We start from the raw sequence: 23,618 nt of genomic DNA, 5'->3' as shown, positions 1-23,618 counted from the left end.
TTAACCACAGATGCCATGATAGTACTTGCTGCTTCTGATGAAAATTCAGACAAGAGAAACAACTGAGTTGCCCCAGTTGCCCACTATCTCTAAAATAAACATGTGAAAGAGGAACGCCGCTGGTCAGACCTATTTGTGCGAGCTTGTGATGTCTGTTTTTAATTTGCGTCATTCGGAATAATGAGTTGCTTTCCTTCTTAAGGGATGATCAATGGATTCCAAATGCTTCAACAGGCCCTACAGTTAAAATAACATCGGCTTATTATATTTCCTCTCACAGACCACCACCTTTCTTGGAAACAATGTTCTGAAATGATGGTTCGGGAACTTATAATGTCAATCTCATGTCTTGGAAATGTGTTTAGTGGTATTGTGAAGGTAAATTCATTTCATGCAAGAGGAACAATTACCTTGACTGGGGAGAATTAATGTGTTCAAGCCTTGGACATGAGATAAAACGCTGGGTTAGGAATCTGTGATCAATGTCAGATGAGCTGTTGAATACGCTGTTGACATTCTAGTGGTTTTGGCTATTTAGCAGATCCAGCTACGTCCTGTGGATCAAGATGTGGACCAGAATATTTAATACAGTCCTCACCTTGAGAACTCTGTACCACATGTGCAAGACAAAGGCAGTAAAGCCGTAAACAGTTAAAAAAGCATTTTTTACAACAAAATTATCTGCATAACAAAGTATCATATCAACAATTTCTGAAAGAAGACAAAAACGTACTTAAGTTGTATTGTATGTTAATATAACCAGGTATTTATTAATTAGTCATTAATATTTATTAATACAGCTCCCATTCATAGTCCATTTCCCACTAACTGACATTTCCCACTCATGTAATCCACTTCCTGCAGACTATAGGCTTTGGTCAAAATGAGTGTGTAGTTGCAGGCTTACTTAAAGGTGCTTGATATTACAGGTGATAAGTGTAATGTAAAATATTACACACAAAATCCCTTTACTCACACCCTGCATTCCGGTGTTCTGATGTCTAGAACTAAAGACTAAAGACTGGAGAGAACTAAAGCCATAATACATATATATCAAATCAACCCCCAGAACCTACAAATCTAACTAACACAGCACCAAGCACCAGCCATTAATTCAGCTTAGAAAACAGTTAGCATCGCCATTTAGCAGTTAGAAGTTATTGCTAATTTGCCATTTTGGGGTTATTTTAATTATTAGTCAGCTTACATTAATGTAAACAAATACACTAAAATAAAGAACATAGTTTTTTTATTTTAACTTTTGATAAAAATATGGTCAAATATATAAATTCTGTTAGTATCTGCGTGTCATTTTTTAACATTTTAAGCAGAGTTGATCTAGTTTATTATTACAGAGAAACATATTTCAGCTAATAATGTAAAAAAAAAAAAGAGAGTTCTCTAAAATCTAGAGTTTCCTGAAAATAAACTCTGACATGTTTGACCATGTGTTTTGTAATGTGTAGGTGAATAAAAAGGTGCATCAAATTATAAAACCTGGTCTAGTGTTGTAAGAGATCTACAGTATTAACAGCATCTTTTACTGACTGATGTTAATTTTTTTATTGGTTCTCAGCTACACATTTGAATTGTACAGTTTAAAATACTTTCTTAGCAAAAATGGATGAGTGATTCAGAGCATGTAATTAAATAAGATTAAATAATTTCAAATATTTTAATCACTTTACAGTAGTAGCTAAAACAAAATCTTAAAGTGATGGAAATTTTAATGTTCAGAATTTGATTACAATTAGGCTAAACCATTAACGGGTCATCAGACTGCATGAGGCTGTTAATAAATGCTGCAGTGCTTCAAAAAAAAGGAACATTTTATAACTCCAATTTATTTACTAAGTCCTTATACTCTAACTCTCTAAAGTAACCTGCAGGCTCAATATTTTTTTAGCGTTTTTTGCTGCATCAAATGTTCCATTTCTTCCTCATTTTAAAATGCTTTAAATAAAGCAAAACACAAGCTAAATAAACTCTGTGTAATCATTGTTACTGTAGGCGATTTTTGAAAAAAGAGCAGAAAAAAAAGTTAGAGACAGTTAAACATGCTGGGGCCGTATCTCACTGATATAATTTCTCTACCAGAACAATACACAATCCGCTCACGAGTTCTGATAGGTCGGAACACGCGAGCTCGGCCGTGCGCGATATGGAGCGTTTAAAAGGTTTATGACAAACAGTGCTGAATAAAAGAGACGCTCTGCTTTCAGCTTTCTCTGGGGTGTCTAAACATCATGTAGTTGTGACTTCAATATGTCAACAGAATATGAAGTGTATTCTTGGCGTGCCAACATAAACACAGAGCTGTTGTTCTAAATCTAGAGGGTCATCTTTACGCAGGCCGGGGCCACACTGCTTACAAAAGACTATTTGCCATTTGTCTCCAAACTGTTCCGAGGTCTTAACTACTGTACTTTCACAGTCAAACTAGACAATACAGAACAATAATAAATAGCATTCCAAAAACACTCTGCTTGACAACCCGGGATCTTGCCAAGTCTGTCTTTTTAAAGCGTTTTTTTTTTTTTTTTTTTTCCCCTTTGGGCCTGGAGAACCAGAAATGTTTACATTCTTCAGTTTGTCTTTTAACTCACTATTTGGAAGAATGTACTGTAATAAATTTGGTGAGAGTTGTTTCTGATTTTATCATGAAGCTGCAAACCTGCAAGAACAGAATGCTGCAATGTCTTAGTCTGCGGTGGAATCTGAAGTCATGTTAATGATGATTAAATAGAGATTGAAGAAGGAAAAAAAAAGCTTGATAATGTTTATAAATGGTTTCTAAATGGAATACGTTATGTGATAATTTTTGCTGATTTGTAGAGAAGAAACCTATAGACATACACTACTGTTAGCAGGTTTGATCCCTCAAGTAGGGAAACATGATGAAACGTCCCATGATTTTTGCCATGTCCCACAAAAGATAGAGTGCTGCAGTGACCTGCAGGATATGCACGTTATGCCTCCTGCACTTAATGCGGATGTGGATGTTACAGCCAGAGTCACTTGTCTGTTCACATGGACAATTCTAGCCAGATGCTGCCGGCCATCATCATTACCACAAGCTGTGGATGGTAATGCTGTATTCTATAATGTATTTATTCCTGAGGTAATGCTAAATGGCTACCCAACTGCAAGTAAAATAATTAGTAAATTACGATGCAAGATACAGCATAAAACAATCACAACAAACTTTTAGGAATTAACTAGAAAAAGAACAACAGAACAAACAGAAACTGGAAACAACCAACAACGAACTGCACACTGAAACAAAGGGGCTTCTTATACAAAGAGATAGATAAGAAATATCTGAGGAAGATAACCAGCGGGATGGGCTACACAGACAATGTTAATATGTGGAAACTGAGAGACTGTTTGGAATTGATTATTTTTATGATATTACAAAACACACTTAAAATACAGTTTAAACACGTATTCAGTCTATAGCAGTTTAGCTCCACCTTTTAAAGCGTTTCTACCTGAACTGCTCTCTAAAAAAGGCCCAATACATAATTTCCAAACTGCATTTGAGGGGGAAAAATTTGTAATAAACATACAGGCTGCATGAGCGACTGCGTGCCCAATGCAAGTATACCCCCCTCCCCCTTTTTTACGCACACCTTGACACACAGCAGCGCACAAACCCATAGTGCATTCCTGTTGGCGGTTATGCAAACTTTTACATCAACAGTAAACATAATACAAAATATATTTTATTTTGTGTGAAAGAGAAGGTGAGTTTTCTCTACATAAGAAAAGCAGCCAATAAGTGCTCAGCATGTCTGGGAATTCCTTGAATTCTGTTGTAGAACTATTACAGGTAACTGCCTTATGAAGCGACTGAGAGAACGTCAATAGTGTGCAAAGCTGTCAGCAAAGCAAAATGTGTCTACTTCGAAGAACCTAGAAGAAAACTGAAATATACTCTGTGTTTGACACTTTATTTACTACAATTTACTTCATAGCTTTATTTTTTTCATGTTCATTTGCAGTGTAGAAAATATGAATGAAATGAATAAAAAGGGGGTGTCCATATTTTTGACTGGTACTGTACCTCACCTAGAAGAAGAAGAAGGTTTGCATTGCACACTAAACCATGATAAATGAATTGGCTAAAATGTCAGTAACTGTCATTTTCTGTAAATGTGAGAATTTTTACAGTGTACTAATTTAAAGTATGATCACTGTTATCATTTTAAAACAAGTGTTTATATTTAGTTAAACTCTCTTACATGTTCCCAATTTACAGAGAAGCTACAGAAGAACCACTTTTAAGTGATTCCTTCTGAAGGAATTCTCAATGGATGAAACTTTTACAAAATAAATAAACAGAGAAGACTCAATTGAACAGTTCTTCAGCAGACCAAAAGTGGTTCTTCTGTGGCATCACTCCAAAGAATCCTTTTTGGCACCTCTAAGAGTGTATATTTATGGGCATCCAGGCTTGAGTGAAAGTTAATACACTGTGCATGTCAAACGGTTCCATTATCTACAGGTGATTCCAGGGAGAACAGAAGGTCATTTGTTTTATAACTCATATTTAAGTCGATTCTATCCATTAACGTGAGTGTGAAAACGTCCCAGAGGGAAACTATAGACAATTGCGCCTCTGCTATAAGGTGAGGGAATTCCTCGCTGATGCTTCAGTATCTTCTCCTGTCGTCTTTTCACAGCAACACCCGTCGTGAGTGAGTCTGCGTGGTACGTGCCCTTAGCAGCAGAAAGGGTGAAGGAAACGATCAATCACCAGCCATAAACTGTAAACAAGCAAATGACACGTGGCAATATAAAATGGAAAATTCAAATAAACACCAGCGAGCCTGTTTAGAGGCACCAGCGCTACAATAGCCCTGCAACGGGGCATCTGAGTAATCATTAAGAGCCATAACTCAGAGCCAGAGGACTTTAAATAAACAGTATACTCCTGCAGGCATATACACTCGCCCCAAATTTACTTTACCCAAGTTACTGAGAAACCGGAGGGTAAAGGACATGGACCAGCCTGAAACTGTTGGTATCTCACCATCTAGCGATCTTCCAGGACCACAGTGCTGTGTTGTCATACGGTGGTGTGAATGGCGACACACAATTTGACAGAAGAATGAATCATTTCCTCTCTGTGGGATCTAAATGATGTTCTGCTTAAAGTCTTTGTTTTTTATGTGTTTGACATTATTTTGTCTGGGACAGTTCAGATTTTTACATTGTACTAACTTTGAAACAACAACCCAAAGACCCAAAGAGAAGACAACCATGCTAACCACCAATGGAATTTGATCTCCACCTTTAACCAATCTGTGAAGTGAACACATTCAAATACACTAGTAACTGAGCACACACCCAGTGCCATACAGTGAGCACACACTGAGAACAGTGAGAGATAAAGAATAAACAAAGACAAAAACAAGTATTTGGGTCACTCTTCCTATATGCATCAGCAATAGGGAAAGAGGAACATAAGAGCGAGAACAAGGGGGACAAACAAGACTAAAGCACTCAAGTTCCTACAATACCAAACACATTACAGCTCAAGGTTTCCAAGTGTCTTATGTATTAACCATAAAAAAGCCTACTAAATATTCACTTGGCAACTGCATGAATTGAACCGGATAGCACAATTAACAAATTAGCAGTAGAATAACTATAGAAGTAAAAATTCAGACACAAAAAGTACTATGGTTATGGTTAAAGTAAGGCAAGACAAATGGGAATGCATGTAGAACAAATTCTTAGAACATGTATAAATATGTACAGTACCAGTTAACAGTTTGGACACACATTCTCATTATTATTTGCTGTATTTTTATTATTTAGCACATTGTGGATAAATATTAAAGAAATAAAAACTATCAATTAGGCAGTAGACTGACCTAAAAACCCAACCCAGGTGGTTTTGGACAAGCAGAGAGAAGGAAAAGCAGTTCCTTCTAGTGCTCTAGTGCTCAACACCTCTAGGAACTGCTTTAAGACAGTTGGAGAACATTTCCAGATTCTTCTTTATGAAACCGACTGAGAGGTTAATGCCAAGAGTGAGCAAAATTGGCATTAAAACAAAAATGGCTAATTTGAAGAATCTAAAGTATAAAATAATTTTTGCCTTTTCTGTTTACTTCATAATTGCATATGCATTCCATTATAGTTTTGAGGTCCTTAATGTTAATCTACAAATGTAGAAAACAGTAAAAATAAAGAAAAAAAAACATTCAATGAGAAGGGATGTGTCCAAACTGGTACTGTATGAAAAATGTTCTTATACTGAAATTTAAACTTCGTATATTGAGAGATGAAAGTACTATAAGTAACTAAATAAAACTGAAAAATGGCTTTTAAAGCATTTGTAAAATATAACTTTTTTTTTTCTTGTGAGAATACTACTTAAAAAGCCAAAAATTAGATTCTGATGCATTTAGGAAAACCCTAAATCTTAAAAAGCCTTATCCTGTTGACATACGGTATGATTTGTTCTCTATAACCCTCCTCTGAGCACTGCTGTTGGTGGTAACATAAAAATGCATAGTGTCTGTCCAGCAGGACTGTCCATTTGGTGAACATTGACCATGTATTGCAATCTGTGTTTGTGTTTATGTATTTGGGTTCATTTCTGGCCCTAAACATCAAACGTTAAGAAGTGGATGAAGCATTCTTTCAGTCCATGTCAGAATAGGATTATAGGAAAACCTGAAATTGAGATTTTTTTTCAGTGTCAGAGGGAGCTGGGAGTTATTATAGACATTGGGTGTCCTACCCTTTACCTCATAAGAAAGTTCGATTCTAGTTATACTGTATTGCATCATTTCAGTGTTTTTCAAATGAAGCTTAAATGTTAAAAAAGTTTTTTTTACATGACTATAAGAGTTAAAGGGTTTAAGGGGTTAAAATCATTCATTTATCTAAGTGCCTGTTTTGAATCACATGCATGGCCGCAAGGGTGTCTTCTGTGATTCCGTTTTTTTACGAGAAACATCTACTTTTATGCTCGTTCAGCTAACCACGGTCACATTTTCCAAACACTGCGGTTGGGATGCAATTTGTCATTTTGTCAGTGTCTCTCCTTAAGGCCTGCACACACTAATCTAGCATTGCTCTAGTGTGATGAATTGTGTTGATTTTACAGGAAGTCTCATTGCTGTCTTATTGCACCCAATAAGAAGTGCAAAGTGACGGGCACAGACTGGAGAATAAATGAATCGCTGTCTTTAGCTTGCAGACGTGCTAAAGGCCTCTGGCAATCAACAAGCAATGTGAAAATTGGATCACAACCACTGCAATATTTATTACAGCTGCCTGACTACTGTTGCCCATATTTATCACAATACTACTGGACTCCTAATGATCTTCTAGGAACCAACCACTAAATAACAATTTTGCACATAATGGGCAATAACTTCTAGTTAAATACTGGCGACTAGATTTACCTTATTACTAAATAAGCTAGTAGATCTTGTAAACTACTAGCCTTTGTTAAGACTGTGTTAATTTCTTCCCTGCTGAATCCTTCAGTCTAGCCTTTCTTCCAGACTGCAGCTCCATACCGTGGAGACAGCCTACACATGCACACCACAGCTTCACCTCCAACTGGCCCAGGTTTTACCTCTCGAGATGAGGAAAGCTTCTGAGCCTTGCCGCCATTCCAAGCAGGGATCTTTGTTATAGATCCAAAATTGATTTATAAAACTTTAAACTGGGATGATTCCAGGAACATTCTCCACGGTGACCTCATGAGCAAATTCCTCTCTTTAATTGAGCTCTAATTGGGGCTGATTACATGGCTGTTACAGGGAGTTCAGGGAGTAAAAACATCAGCCCCATTGCTGAAGTCCACTCCTTGGCTTAGGTAATGCGGACGTCAATTGCACTCATATATTACAGGTAAGGTGTCACGGCAAGTTGAAACCCGCCGGGACCCTTGTCAGGGCTGAGACCTGGTCCGGCTGAGATTCTAACATAAAGGCCTCTCACATATGAAACTATGCATTCCCTCCGCTTTTCCACACAATCAGGACTTTTCTTAGTTTGATATTGGCCAGGTTAGATCACATATTGTTTTTCGTGGCATTCACTTATACATTTCTAGCTTTACTTCAGAGCCAACTTGCTCGGCCATTTTTCAAACCAAGTAACTTTGTTTTCTCGGCAGAACTTTTCACGGTTTGAACTATTTCTTGTTACAAAGTAAGCAAGGTTGATCAATAGAACGGTTTGGATGATCTCAAACAAATCATTTGAGATAAATATTTGCATGGTTTGCGGTTGGGGATTTTGATTTCAGAGATGTGGGCAGCCGGCCAGGGAGGGATCTGGTTCCCCTAAAATCGTGGTAATATTAACATGTTGCGTCTGACTAAAGGTCGATTAAATAACCTTGTCAGAGTGGACACCTTAGCTGTGGTCCTATGTAAGACTGTACTGTGAAGACTTATTCTTAGTAGCTTATTCTTCACACATATGGAACAGCCAGACAAAGCTGGATGGTGACGATACCCATGGCGTCTCTTACAAAGGCACCGAACTTGTGACAGAACTTGTGGGGGACAATGCAGTGCGTTGCAACATGCCTTAAAACAAACTTTGCCTCAAAAGCATAACTTTTAACCATTTTCAAGGCTCTGTTTACTTTTATTTCTTGTATTTTGGTGTATGTGCACAGAGTAAATAGAGCTTTAGCGTACAGTCTCCCAGAACTCTCAGACTCTCAAATTATAAATGTATCAATATTGTAAGATGTGTAAGTAAACAAGAGCCTGGTAGGACATATTCATTGCTCTGAATGCTGCCTGCATATAGAGGCTGTATTTGTAAAGGTCCTTTACTGTGTAACAGCCTTTAATGACGTAGTGGCTGAGAAAGGCATCCTAACTTAGCTGTGGCCTAGGCTTTGGAATGCAGCTGCTGATTCTAATTCAAGAGATTCTCGCCTTCTATTTATTGTAACCAGGTGTTATCAGTATCTAGCCATGCCAATCTTGTTATTGTTGCCAGGTGTTCATATTGTGCTGTCACAGCTTTACAGAGACCTGAGCTAAACCTCTTTTGAGCAATTCAATAGCAACAGAAGCAAGAAAGAAACCCTGACAGAAACCAAGACTCAAACAGGGAATACATCCTTCACTATTTGGTCAGTTTATTCTTGTGTAAAATAAGATGCCAGATGTCTTGCCATGGAGTTGTTGAGGTTCCTAATGGTGTCCTGCGATAATTCATCCAATGCAGCTTGAACATTTCTGCAGATTGTGCAGTAGGTGTGGAGTACTGATGATGAGCATTATCCTGTTGAAACAGAGCATCAGAGTGTGACACCTGTTCTGTTTATATTGGTGCTGACCACAGGGCCTCCACACACAGATTCTATGTTTGTCTCCACAAAGACAAAACCGGAATGGAAGCAGGTCATTTTCCATGAAGAGTCCTACTTTTCAAAGGAGAGAGGCAAACCTTATACAGAACATCTGTACCTTTTATACAGTATTAAAGATTTTTAAGTATTAAAATCAGTCATCTTTTTTTCCCCCCAATATCCCTATTTGAACAAAAAGGCAGAATGATAGTTAATGTCATTGCAGGGCACTTAAAAAAGAAGGTACACCCAGAGCACAATGCAAGCAAGAACCATGAACCACTGATGGTTTTGATAAAGGGTGCAACAATGATGAAGAAGCGTTGTATGACGAACTATCTGCTCTGTAGAATGTTTACCTTTATAGACCCTGTAGAAAGTAATGGCACGCTTCAGCCCTACTGGCCTCAAGCATGGTCTGTTGAAGGAAATGAAATTGATTAACATGTTGGAGATGGGCACAGGTTGAAAGTAGAGGGAGGTTGTTTGCCAAGAAAAATAAGTTCATGTACTGTATGTGCCAACGTCTTGTAAAACATTTCCTCGCAACCATTTGGCACATGATGGGCAGTCGTTCACACAAGACTGCCGCTCGTTTAGAATCTAATAAAGTCTTCGCCATGCTTCTATTGACATAATGCAGAGAGAATCTGAAAGAAGACTCCAATTCTACAATCGCAGCACCTGCCAGTGTAGGACCCCTGGGCTGTGACGCTAATGCTCTTTGGATCTCCAGCTCCGTCCAGCAGGCCAGGGTCTTGTATGTTATCGTCGGGTGTTGCATCATGTCTCAAAGTCAAACCGAGTTATCAGCAAGCAATGTTTCAGACTTGACTGGTGGACTCAGGTGGAGCCCTGACTTCACCCTATTAAACCATTTAGGTTTGTTTTATGTGCGTTTTGAGTGTTGATGGCAATATTAATTTCATATTTTTCTGTCAATGAGTTAAAGCACAGGCCATTTACTGGAATTTCCCAAATAGCTTACGACAGCTTTAACTTTTACACCGCAGCACTTGCTTTCAGCACAGCGTTTTAATGTGCGCCGTAAGCGAGAAACCCTCAGACCTATTCAAGCACCGCAAGAATCAGCTAAAGGTTTTATGTGTGTGAAATCGGCAAGGGCTTCCATTAGATCAGCGAAAGTGTAAAGTAAATCTGTTATTTGTGTCATATTGACGGTCCCAAGACGGCCATTTCTAACCCAATATCCTGTTTCGGAGTGAGCCCTGCTTCAGCATGTTGGTCTTGGCCATTCACCAAAGCGTGAAAGTATGAAAATTGTCCAGTCATGGCCCGAAGCGCTCGAAACCACCAATGTTCCAGAGCCCTGCGCTTGTGTTTAAAAGGAGCCGGTTAAGATAGCGCGTCGCAGAACTATTTGCAGCTATTTGCCATGCAACATATTTCAACGGCCAGAGCAGCCATGCCAGGGCGCAGATAAACAGCGCTGACTTCCTCCAGGCATTTTATCAGGCGTTCTCATGCTGGCAGGGCCTGCCTCCCCTTCCCCTCCTCCTCCTACCCAGTCCTAACGTGTCGAGCCCCCGTGGAGGACGGCTAGGACAGAAATAGCCCTGACATGCTGTAGTGCGGACATGGAAACAAAAGCCATTACGGCAGGTCTCACTCAACGGGGCAGCTTTACTGGTTGCCCGTGAGGAGGCGGAGGTGTCCTGTGCTAAAAGAGAGAGAGAGAGAGACCAATTACACGTCATGACGTCACGCCCCACATCTCGACCCAAACAATAGTAAAATGTTCACACAACCCACAGCACAATGGGTTTTTAACAGAATGTTTATAAATGAATTGTGACAGCTCAATCTAAAACAGCAGTCAGAGGTGCATCACTTTTAAATGTCAGGGGTTAGAATTAGAACTTGTGTTTTGGGTCAAAATATAGTTCCCAGGGGATGTTCAAATAGGAAAATACAATGACGGTAGAAAGTGTGGTCACACCATGTTGTCAATTTTGCAAGCAGAGTCTGCACTGAAGAGACAAGAGACGAAGCCAAACTCACCCTATTTTCACAGACAAAGTTTGACTGATATGGTCTTCAAAAAAAACTGCAAAAGTGCAGTTCATGCGAGTGCCACTATGTCACATAATAACCAGAATCAGAGCTCCAGATCTTCAGAGTCTCTTCCAGTAAAGACTGTCAATCACTTCATTCCTTAGCGTAGCCCAAACTTTTTATGATACAGCTCTAAAACAGTTTTACAAAATGTGCCAATATTAGATACAGGAGATTAAAAGAGAAAAATTGGAATATAAGCCTACACATCAATCTTCCAAACAGCCAGTAAAAACACTAGGCTTGTGGTGGCTTCCTTTTCCAGACAATGTGGTTGAATTAAACAATTCTGTAAAGAACTGTGGACCAAAATTGCTCTACAGCGATGAGAAAGACTCAAATTGATTGCAGTTGTTATTGACAAGTGTGGCAGAACCAAGGTATTAGACTTAAGGGGCAAAAACTATTTCACAAAGGAATAGACTGGTTTGTATAGTTTTTGTATAGTTCACTTAATAAATAAATGTATCATTCAAAAAGTGTTTTTATATTTACTCAAGTTATCTATGTCTGATATATAAAGTTGGTTTTGTTTGATAATTAGTATAACAAAATAACAAAAACAAAATTAATTTGTAAGGGGGCAAATACTTTAGCTTACGTGTATTAGTTCAATTTGTGAACAGTAATCTGATACTATTCAAACTTTATCATCATTACTAAGAAAGTTTATCTCCTACACTTTCTAGGTACTACTGTTATGCTATGTGCTGTGTGCTACATGAGGCCACAGACCATCCAGGACTGCACAAAGATATTCCTGTGTTGGGTCAGAGTTTGTAGCCAAAAAATCAGAAGAAAATCCAAAAGACCAAAACATAAGTCTGCATGTCATTTGTTGTTTTCCTCTGACATGGATGAGTGAAAATAAAAGTGTGTGTTAATAATAATTAAGAAAGAAATGATTTTTTTTTTTTTTTTAGAATTTCTTGACACATATAATGTCCTAAAAACATTATTTCAGTCAAATAACGCAGACACTTTTTTGATTTTGAATTTTTCTATTATAGTTTCACCTAAACCACAAAAACAGTACACATTATACTCTATGTATACAGGGATTATAAACGTTTTTATTGTCTAAGGTTCCCTAATGAAATCTAAAATACTGTATTACTGTTCATACTTATTCTACACAATGGTATTACAGCTCTCCTTGCAAACTTCACCACACACTCAGACCTGTCTTAACTCAATATGGCAGCAGACGGTGTGTCGTTTCATTCACGTCTGGGTCGTGGAGGAATTTGAGGTCAGTTATGTTAGCAATTATGCTTAAGTAGGCTACCAGCATTAAACAAGCTCTTTTCATTGAGGGGATTCAACTTCCACTTCCATGCACGTGAATTGTTCAGTGTCATAAGAGCGAGGCCCTAAATTACACTGTAGAAGTGTGTTTGCAGGAGTGAAAGGGATGTATAAATGTGAGCTATGTGAATGCTCCCAGAGGGCTGAGGCTATTTCTAAAGAACACATGTACAGCCAAGCCAATCTGTTATTCCTTGAAGGTTTTTATCGCAGAGGTGTTGTTTTAGCCCCCTCCATTGGTTACAAATGGTAAATGGCCCTGGACCTGATCAGCTGTCAGTTGTACAAAGATAATACTTTAATTCTGCTAAGCTCAGTATTCCAAATTTTTACTCACACTGAGCTGAGGGGGGAAATTAGGGATCTTTGTCATCTGCGACTCTCTGCTCGCACTGTTCAAATATCTGTCTACTCTCGAAACAAAACTGCTATCTATAGCGCCGTGGGGAATACTGCGTCTACTTAGAAGCAACTATATGGATGCAACAAAGCTGGTTTGAATTACAGCAAACAAATGAATATCCATGCTGATGCTTCAACACGAGGTCATATACGAAAAAGTCGGATAGCAAAATAAAACATGCAATAGATTAAGGGAAACAAATGACAGCAGGCACGCTTATTTATTTAAGAGTAATTGATTTTCGGTAAACAATGAGTCTATACGGCTCTTTGCTCATTTGTTTGTAATGGCCTAAGTGGGATATTTGAGTTAGTTGAATGGGCTGTGCTTTGTTTTGTCTACATTTATGGTGAAAGAAGGCCATTGTTACTTCAGTCTGAGTTAGAGTAGCAGGCCAAGAAGCATCCTAAAATAATGCCCCGCTGTCTCCAGAAATAGACGTTGCAAAACAGAGCTACAGCATTAACAACATGGAAATGTGTGACCACAATCGCACATTCTTCGGATTGTAAATCAAAGGCTACCAGAAAATGCAATAAAAGCTGTATATCACTCAGTACACTCACTGTTGCGGGTTAAGGGTGTCTGGCATCTTCCCCCGAGTTGTGTACTCAGAACGGAAAATACAGAAAATACAGAAACGCAGTTGTTTTTGTTTGCAGTGTTTCAGATGTTAATTCGATGCTTCGCTCTCCTTGAAATTTCCATTCAAAAGTACGGACCACAGCTACAAACTGAACAGAGAAGCAGATGTTTGGACCGAGGGCTTTGGTTTGGGGGCTACAGCTGCAAATGGAAGTTCAGAAGGACTGAGGTACACTGACGACTGTGTTTTCATAGCTGTGTGGCCAGAGGCTTTAGCTGATAATTAGTTAGGGTAATGTTGTCATAGGCGATGTATATATTGCCTTGAGTAAAATTATTCAGAACATTTTTCATGTCAAAAAAAGGTAAAAACATCAAAGGATACAATAGTTGTCCAGATTTCAAACTGGAAAGGACTTAGATTGCAAACTGAAAACATCAAAATGAATGAAAACGTTTTCACTATGCTATTATTTGGCATATATAGTATTTTGAATCACTGTATTGCCTCCCTCAGTAGCCCCAGTAATGTCAACCATTGCAGGCAAATATGACAATATACTGTCCCAGAAATAAGTGTGATAAATGATTTTATTGTCGTTTTAAAAGCATTATATACCACTGATAAATTAATAATACTAAAAATGGGCTGTGCCATGTCATATCATATGCAATAATATATTGGGATATATCATAATACCATTGAAATCACCATCATTCATTGGAATTTGAATTTTAAATGTTTAAAATATCCAAAATAAATAAAATTATACATAAATCAAAACTACTGTTTTTAAACCAAGTCAATATACCAGTTTATTAATATGTTAATAGTTTTTTCTCACTAACTTAAAACAACAGGCAATATTGAGGTCAGCAAAAAACTAATGGTTATGTTCATATTTGATACAATTCAATATGTCGATAATGTGACTATTGTGATATTGTGAGGCATAACCCTCAGCATCACTAGTTTGACAGAATTCATGATTCATCATTGTTCTCTCCACATTACATTAAATGGCAAGAACCTGGTTTTATGATATGTATTGTAAATACAGGAGATACATGTCAATATACTGCAACATTCTGCAATACTGTAAGCAAGGTGATATATTGTGGTTATTTAAATCAAATTTTACAAAAAAAAAACTGTCAAAAATATACTGCACTATCCTTATCTAGTTTAAACACAACACAAAATGAACCACCACCATTTTTACATGTAAACTAATAATACAGTCTTGTAAAATAACAATTTTTGATCATTTGAATTTATAAGTATGATAGTGTTTTTTTTCCCCAAAATTTGATTTAAACAATTGCAATATATCGCCTTGCTTACAGTATCGCTATATGCTGCAATGTATATTGAACTGTAACCCCTGTTTTGTGATAGTTATGGCCAATACAAAGGCACAGCCGCTACCAGACACTACTGCCGGTTCACTGGAGGAGGTGAGTAAAGATGTTTACAGTAAACGTAGTGACGGTTTAATTTTTTATTTTGGCCCAAGTACCCTTTTAAACCATGTAAAATATCCATAATTTTGATCATTTATTTAATTTTACCTTAAAAGCTAATTGTTTTTTCTTTGTTTGTGATTTCCTCTATTTCACAAAAATTGGTATCATATCATGTAAATAACTTCAATGCTGGAGACAGACGTAAGCTTCCGGATAGCCACCCCGCGAGCCGTTACTAACAGCACGCTCCCATCACTGTGGCAGGATGGCTTTGATTTGCAAATGGAAAGACTGACCTCGATGGCTGCCTTTGGTCTGTCATGCTAATCTTCAAAGCCAAGGCCCAAATCTCCTCGGTTCCTGAGCCGCCTGCACGCTCCCTCGAACCGCGGCCTTCCATGCTCAGCCAGAGGTCACGTCCCTCTTTGAACTGGAACAAAAGAGAAACATTTCACATTATGCTACTGATAATTCAATTTGTACAAACGGTGTATAAACAAATACTTTGTGTTTTCTTCTGCCAAGAGTGTTATAAATGCTGCTGAGTAAAACAAAAGGCTTTTACGTCTGTTTGATAGAGTGGAACACCCTGATTGGTAGTGGACCCTGGGAATTCAGAACCTTAAAGAAAGGAAAATATATGATAAGGAAAAACCACTGAGAAGATACAGAAGAAAGAGGTGATCTAAAATCATAAGACACTTCAGAGTAAGTATACTGCACTCTTATCAATGTCATTATGCTGTGCACTCTTCTAGTGCCCTCCAATGGCAACATATAGTTACTGCAGATTATATCTGTTGTAAAAGTAGGCCTATATTTCTTGGTGGAAGAACAGAAATAAAGACTAGGCCCTACATGAATATATGTCCTATTTTTACTGGAATTGTCCATTTTGTGGGGTCTAAATAATGTATCTGGACAGGATTTCAAAACTGTATAAAATATTAGTGTGTTCAAACTGATTTACTGTCAGTGTTTTTACAGTCACGATAATTTGGTACAGCCTGTTATACTTTTAATCATGTCTCTTTAACTCCCATCATCTTGTCTACATATCTGGTTTAAATATACAAACTATATGTTCAAATTTGAATGCCACCACTGAATGCATGTGGCTACTTAAATTGCTTGTGAAGTCCCTGTAGTGAAGTACTGCCAATAGAATAGAACACTCTGGAGCAGGTAAATATGAACCCATTGGTATCATACCTAATGCCATTGGGCCCATACAGGACATTTGGAAAGATATTGTTAGCTTGGGATGGTGATCATCCAACATCATGGTAACGTTATTAATAACACTACTTTACCAGGAATCTGTAACAATCAGAATTCCCACAGCAATCTTTAGATTACTCCAAAATTACATGAAAAAACAATGAATGAGCAGGTGCCCAACATGTTTGCCCATATAGCGTACGTACATTTACATGTGACATTTAGTCAAGCTCCTTTCCTAACCACAGCCAACTGACCTCAGCCTAAAAATGCTTAGAAGCATGGAACAAAAATGTGTCTTCATTTTGGCAGAACCGAGTCAAACAAATTCTCTGAAAGATTTTAAATCATATTCAGTAAAATTCAGTGAACAGTATCTACTGAAATACAAACTGATTTGACAGCAGCTGACTTTCTTGTAGTTGTGTATTTTATATAGGTTTAAATAAATAATATAAAGTAAAAGAAAATTTATTTTGAAAGACATAATAATTTAAATAGAACATGTTTATTTGGTCATGAAGTAAAAATCCCCCTCAAATTCCACTAGTGGTCCACCACAGGTAATAAACAAATCATTTTAATGTGGTACATCAGGTGACCACAGAATTACTGTGCACTAAACTATTAAGCATATTTAATCATATTTACCCAAAAGAAGAAATGTATACTTATAAAACAAGTAGTTTAGCCAGTCAGCATCAATTACTAACAGCAGAGCACTTTAGTCTGAGCATGACTAGTAGAAGCTAACGCTGTAAAGCGTGTTTACGATGGTGTTAGCTGGCAGGAGCACAGGCATGCGCACAAGCGCTAAATGTTACAAAATAAAAATTGTTATTTAAACATTGTCCTACCTGCAAACAACGCGCGAGCTCCATCTCTCGGACACTTTTTTTCTCTTTTCCGCTCCAAAGCTTCCTTCATGCCTTTCACCTCCATAAAAACAGGTACAAACACAGGTCTAAACACAGGTCTTAACACAGGCCCGAACTCAGGTCTAAACACAGGCTCGAACTCAGGTCTAAATACAGGTCCGAACACAAGTCCAAACACAGGTCCAACAGGTCCGAACATAGGTTCCAAAACAGATTCAAACTCAAGTCCTAACACAGGTGCTGTCGCACCTGAGATTGAGGTGTAATGATAAGATTACTGTGAGGAGAGGGAGGGGCTGCACCGACAAATATCGCTTTTATCTATTAAAATGCTTTACATATATATTTTTATTTTAAACATGTCGTTATTAGAAGGTGTGTACAAACTTTAGACTGGTACTGTATCTGTAAAAATATTGAATGTACTAACCTTTTTTTAATATATATATAATTCCAAAATAGGTCACAATCGAGTATCATCGATTAGGCAGTGGATTGCAGAAATGACAAATATATTAAATTTGGAGAAAAAATATGTTGAAGGATAAACTTAAATTATATGACAAGATCTGGATTTTCCTAATATTATTCATTAAAGGAGACTGAGGTTAAACAAGATCTACATCCACCTCTTTTACAGTAAAGTTTTGTGAGTTAGGGATGTTTTTTCTGTTTTAGTTGAGTTGGTTATTATTACTGTATCTATATCATATTTCATTTTATGTCATTCAAAGCAATTAGATTGTATGCGATGTGATTTGTCCTATAAAAACTATTGATTAAAAAAATATCTGGAAAGAGTTCAGGGGCTGGCTATATGCTAAAATATACAGTGACATAAAAAAGTCATGGGGCAGAAGTGTGTTAATTGATAATGACAAACACCTGTGGGTAGAAGAAGTGTGTATCAGATTTTAGTGTGTAGATGTTTGTTTCTGTACTTTGAGGTTTTGTATTTGTATATACAGCTCTGGAAAAAATAAAAGACCACTTAAAATGTATGAGTTTCTTTGATTTTACCAAACTGAAAAACTCTGGAATATAATCAAGAGGAAGATGGATGATTACAAGCCATAAAACTAAGCTGAACTGCTTGGTTTTGCACAAAGAGTGGCATAAAGTTATCCAAAAGCAGTGTGTAAGACTGGTGGAGGAGAACATGCCAAGGTGCATGTAAAATGTGATTAGAAACAGGGTTGTTCCACTAAATATTGATTTCTGAATATTTAAAACGTTATGAATATAAATTTATTTTCTTTGCATTATTTGAGGTCTTTTTTGTTATTTCAGCCATTTCTAATTTCCTCCAAATAAATGCTCTAAATGAAGATATTTGTATTTGGAATTTAGGATAATGTTGTCCGTAGTTTATAAAATAAAAGAACAATGTTCATTTTACTCAAACATATACCTATAAATTGCAAAATCAGAGAAACTGATTCAGAAACTGAAGTGGTCTCTTTTTTTTTTTTCCAAAGCTATAAATTAATCTGTTCTTTAGTCTGACAGTATTAGAGCCAATAAAACTACACTAAAAGGTGAAAGAGACTCCAATGGGTCAAATAAAGAGTCTAAACACAGTATCTAAGCAGTGCTGTGTGTGAAGCCCCAGAGCAACACGTCCCATTAATGCAAACACTGCGTTACCGTGGAGACCAGCGAGGACAACGAGTCACTCACAACTTCTCCCATTAACTTCTCCCAGTCCTCGGAGAGCAGCTCCAGAACCTCAGATAAACATGGAAGAAGAGGAGTCTTCAGCAGGTGACCAGAGACTGCATTTCTTACAGGAACGTGTCCTCAAAACCCTGAGACTCAAACCAGACCGCTGGCAGAAATGTCTGGCAGTGGAGGAGCAGAAACAGGTGATTCAGGACTTCTTGGATAAATCTGACCACACGACCCTGGTGATCTCTCTGACCGCCGCTGGACAGCTGATACCCGCTGTGGACTTTGCGGTCTCTCAAAAGAATAAAGCGGTTTATTTTATCAAACGAGGGCAGACCAGTCTGACCCCAGACTCTGTAAAGACTAATGTATACTTCGGAACCATGTGCGGCCCTCCCTTGGAGCAATTACCAGCGTTTGTGGAAGAGGTAACGTTAATTTTTGACTTAACTTACGCGAGTAGTTGCCTTGTATAAGTTATGCAGGTTAGCTAGTTAGACTAACTAGCCAGCTACGTTAGCTTGTCTAATTAACGTTAATTTAGCCGGCGTTAACTAACAGCTAGCTCGCTCACTTGTTGGTCATTGGCTTATTTGTTATTTTGTTGAGCCAGCAGGTCAACTAGACTTGCGAAAATATACGTTAAATAAGTTAACTAGCTACCTAGCTAGCCAACTAGCTTGTTCGTTAATTAAGTATAATTGCTAACTTGCTAGCTAGCGCTAGCTAAGCTAAATAGGCGGTTGAGCTTTGTGTTTTGATTCCATTGTATGCTAATGAACTCTCTCACTAGCAGGTGAATGGCAGCTGGATAGCTAAACTTCACACTCTGTGCAAATTGCATGTCAGTGACTGTAGTTACTGTAGAATTAATCTAACTGGTTTTGGTCAAAAATGCTTCCAACTACACTTATTTTTGTTGTTTTGTCGTCATTGTGAGTTCTGGCACAAAACAAAATGCATCCTATACTTTTGGGAGGAGTTTGGCCACGTTGTTGCTGGATAGCATCAAATCCTCACACCAGTTTAAACAAGTCTGGCCTGGGCAGCTAGTTAGATAATTAGATAATTAACTACAATTATTTTGTAGACAATGATTAAATCCAGGATGTACCTTTTGTCTTGATTTTGTTTGAAACAACAACGAATGAGCAGATGTCCCAATATTTTTGTCTATATGTAGCTAGTACGGCTGGGGTGAAAAACACACAGTTCTAAAAAAAAAAAAAAAAGAGACCACTTCAGTTTCTGAATCAGTTTCTCTGATTTTGTTTGAGTAAAGAAAAGTAAATAAAAAAAACAAACAAACAAACAAAAAAAAAACAGGACCAAACAAACCAAGCAGGATGGCCAACATGACCATGTTTGATCAGGCTGCCTGATAGGCCTGTCATGATAATTATATTATCAACTTATTGTAAAGGGTATGAAATGTAATGCTTTGTTATGTTATTCTATTATAATTAAGTCCATCTTAAAATGACAATAATATCGTGGAAGATTTATTGTCCACAAAAAAAAAAAAAAAAAAAAAAAAACTCTATCAAGTCAGGCCTCCTACTTAAACACCATGACCACACTGGTCCATAAACAATCTGTAGAGGCGTATCTGAAGGCTTTAGTTACAATATGCTCCTGTCTCAACATCTGCTCTGAGTTTGCACTTTTCCCTGTCCTGCAGGTTGTGGTTCCAGTTCTGTGCAACACAAAAAATCACTTTCACTGGCCATGTGTTGTGTCTGAGGACCTCATGCGACATGCACATGTCCTGAGGACCAGTGTGTCTGTGGTGGTGGGACAAGCCAAAGGAAAAACTGTCCTTCCTCTTCCTCCAGGATCAGAGAGAATTGAACATGCTGCATCTGAGAAAGAAAAGAGGTAAGACTGAGAATCTGCTACTTTTTTTAAATATATAAAAGGCTTGTTGTTTGTATTTGAGTGTCATTAACATTAACTATGATGTTGCTTTTAGAAAGATAGGCTCACATCTTGAGATTATTCCACTTTTTCGCGAACTGGATTCACCTTCCAGCTAGCCTGTTAGATTTTGGCACCCTGTCACTGTCAGTCCTGTCAATGCTAGTGTTCAGCTTAGACATGAAGCACACAGAGAGAAGAGTGAGGCTAAAATGGTACAAAAGATCTCAAGAGACTGTGTAATCCTTACCTGACTGGATTTGCACACTTAATAAGACAAGGGAACTAATTTAGTGTGACTAATGAATTGTCCAGGGAGCTTAATAGTCATCTAATCTATTAAATCATTTGTCCTGTGGCTGTTGGAACTTGTGCAAAGTTGTTTGTATGGCTGTGGTTGCCAACCGTTTTGTATTAAGCCTCATTTATACTCTCTTACACATAAATTAAACTTGAGGGCCTTAAGGACAGTCTGGATCAAATGCAGACTATGTGTTTGTTGCATTATACATTTGGTACATTATACATTTTGTCCAGTTAGGTTTGGGTTTACACTGCAGTTTAGTGAGAGGTCTAAAAAAAAATGTAATACTCCCTGTTGTAATCACCTACATATGCTGCATCTCCTTATATACTTCACATTAGTTGTTTTGTAGAATGTTGTTAGTTTTGCTAATTGTGTATATAGGTGTTGTATCCAATTTTAATGCCATCCAAGTGCTTGTGTGTCATGCAGCAGAATGAGTGTAACCGATCCCCCCATTTATTTTATACCTCAATCACAAGCATAAAAAGACACTCATGCATAAAAAGGGGAGTCGGATTTCTTCACAACACCATTCTTTTTCTTCCTGTTGTTCGTAGAAATGTGCTTTTACACTACGTAATAAACTGGACCATGGTTCAGTTGAATTGTTGTTTACACCTACTATTTTGTTCCAGACCAAACAAGGTAGGAATAAAAGCACCCTAATATGCATTTCATTTAAACTATTGACTACGTTGCCCTCATTACTTTCAGTGATACTCTCTGTTCTGTGCTCTGTTCTGTCTATGCGTAAACTTTCAGAAAATATGCACAAAAATACGTAATACAAAGTACAGACAAACGACTCCGCTGGCATCCTATTTAATTTTGAGTCTAAATCCGTCTTTGGTCTTAAGGTGATGCAGCTTAAGCCATTCAGATAGTTCTTTGTGTCATGGTTCTGTATAGAACCATTCCTTTCATAACGAACCTTTTGAAGAACCATTTTCAGGATGTAGACTTGTACAGCTTTCCTGAAACAAGCTTTCTGTCTTTTTGTTCCTTTTTTCCTTTGTGTTTTTTGCCTGGCGCCTGTTCTACAGCAAGCTTAAAAGTGTCTGCTGAAGCTGGAACTGATGCTGCTATATCATGAGTTATAGCAGAGCTGAAATCCATTAAAAGAACAACAGCTATCTGCCTCAGAGGCTTTTCTCAGCCAAGATGCTTTCGCTCTTTTCTCCTGACTGACTTCTCAGAGTGAAACTCCAAAGTTTAGGCATGCCTGTTTGAAGTTAACTTAAGAGTACCTGTAATGTTACTTTTTAGACTTTAGATCAGGGGTATTTATTTCCAGTGTTTTTCCAGAGATCAGGGTTGGTGGTTGGTATAATTGCACCTAAGTGCCTCTCCACTTTTTTTTTGGATCTTCCTTTTGGTCTTAAATTTTGTGATGAATGCACAGATAGAAAAACTCAAATGAATTGGAATCAAACTTCTTTACACTGACATCCACTAAAACATAAAACTACCATTTGCTGACTTTCATGTTTCAAATAAAAAAGACCACATTTCACACTGTTTAATAGGTGTGAAAAACATAAGCTGGATATACACTACAGGTCTTGAAAATCACAGCATATCTCACACTAATGTCAGGTCTCAGGAGAAATATTTAGGATAGGATAAAATCAGAGCATAATAATAATAACAGGTCTCCTATTTCATATTGACACACGTACAAATTCACTCACAGTATATATCTCACCTTAATCAATGATCTTGCAGATACATGGAGACATTGACTTGGTTGGTGCTTTTATATGTTTATGAAATGTCAAAAAGAAAAAGAAGGACAATTATTTAATCACTTTAACATGGTTGTGTGTGTGTGTGTGCACACCAAGCTATCATCACTATATTTCAGGTTGTGTGTGTCCACTCAGAGATTGTGTGTAAAACAAGTATTGTCTTTGTATTGTCTGCTTTATTGTAGAAGCACAGACCATAGTCATAAAAACATTAATGTGTTTATTTTTTCTCAACACTGCAGAGGAGAGCTGGTCGATAAAAGCATCATCCACTCTATTGAATCTATGGTGATTGACTGGAGTCATCAGATCCATGGTGTCCTCAAGAGAGATTCATCCGAGCCACTACTGGAAGGCACAAATCCCACACCGCAAGTGGAGCTGAACTTTTGGAAAAACAGGTCAGTGCAGGGTGTTGCTCTTACATAAAAACTCTATTTCCTACTTTTGTTCACTGGTAATATTGTGTTTATTGTGCTTTCCCAATAGATATGCAGACCTGCAGTGCATAAATGACCAATTCAAGTCACCTAAAGTGACCAAGATGGCACAACTTCTGGACGTAATAGAGAGCAGCTACTATCCTGCTTATAGAAACATGGTACAGGATGTTGAAAGAGGTAAACATCCAAAATGTACAAAGAATTTTACTATTGTTGAAGGGGTCAGTTGCACAAATCCTGTTGACGTAACT

General features: G+C 37.7%; 1 protein-coding gene across 1 annotated transcript in view; it reads left to right on the top strand.

Annotated features, from left to right (window-relative positions):
* Window positions 1-18,930: 18,930 nt before the first annotated feature.
* Window positions 18,931-23,618, top strand: part of dnah9 (dynein, axonemal, heavy chain 9) — a 163,885-nt gene continuing 159,197 nt past the window's right edge. The window contains exons 1-4 of the mRNA XM_022668867.2: window positions 18,931-19,380; window positions 20,634-20,830; window positions 23,167-23,325; window positions 23,414-23,544. Of these exons, the coding sequence (XP_022524588.2) occupies window positions 19,024-19,380; window positions 20,634-20,830; window positions 23,167-23,325; window positions 23,414-23,544 (844 nt within the window). The 5' untranslated portion in view covers window positions 18,931-19,023. The remainder of the gene's footprint in view (window positions 19,381-20,633; window positions 20,831-23,166; window positions 23,326-23,413; window positions 23,545-23,618) is intronic.

Source organism: Astyanax mexicanus, chromosome 15, assembly GCF_023375975.1.
Source record: "Astyanax mexicanus isolate ESR-SI-001 chromosome 15, AstMex3_surface, whole genome shotgun sequence".
Classification (NCBI taxonomy): Eukaryota; Metazoa; Chordata; class Actinopteri; order Characiformes; family Acestrorhamphidae; genus Astyanax; species Astyanax mexicanus.
This window is presented reverse-complemented; position numbering and strand designations above follow the sequence as displayed.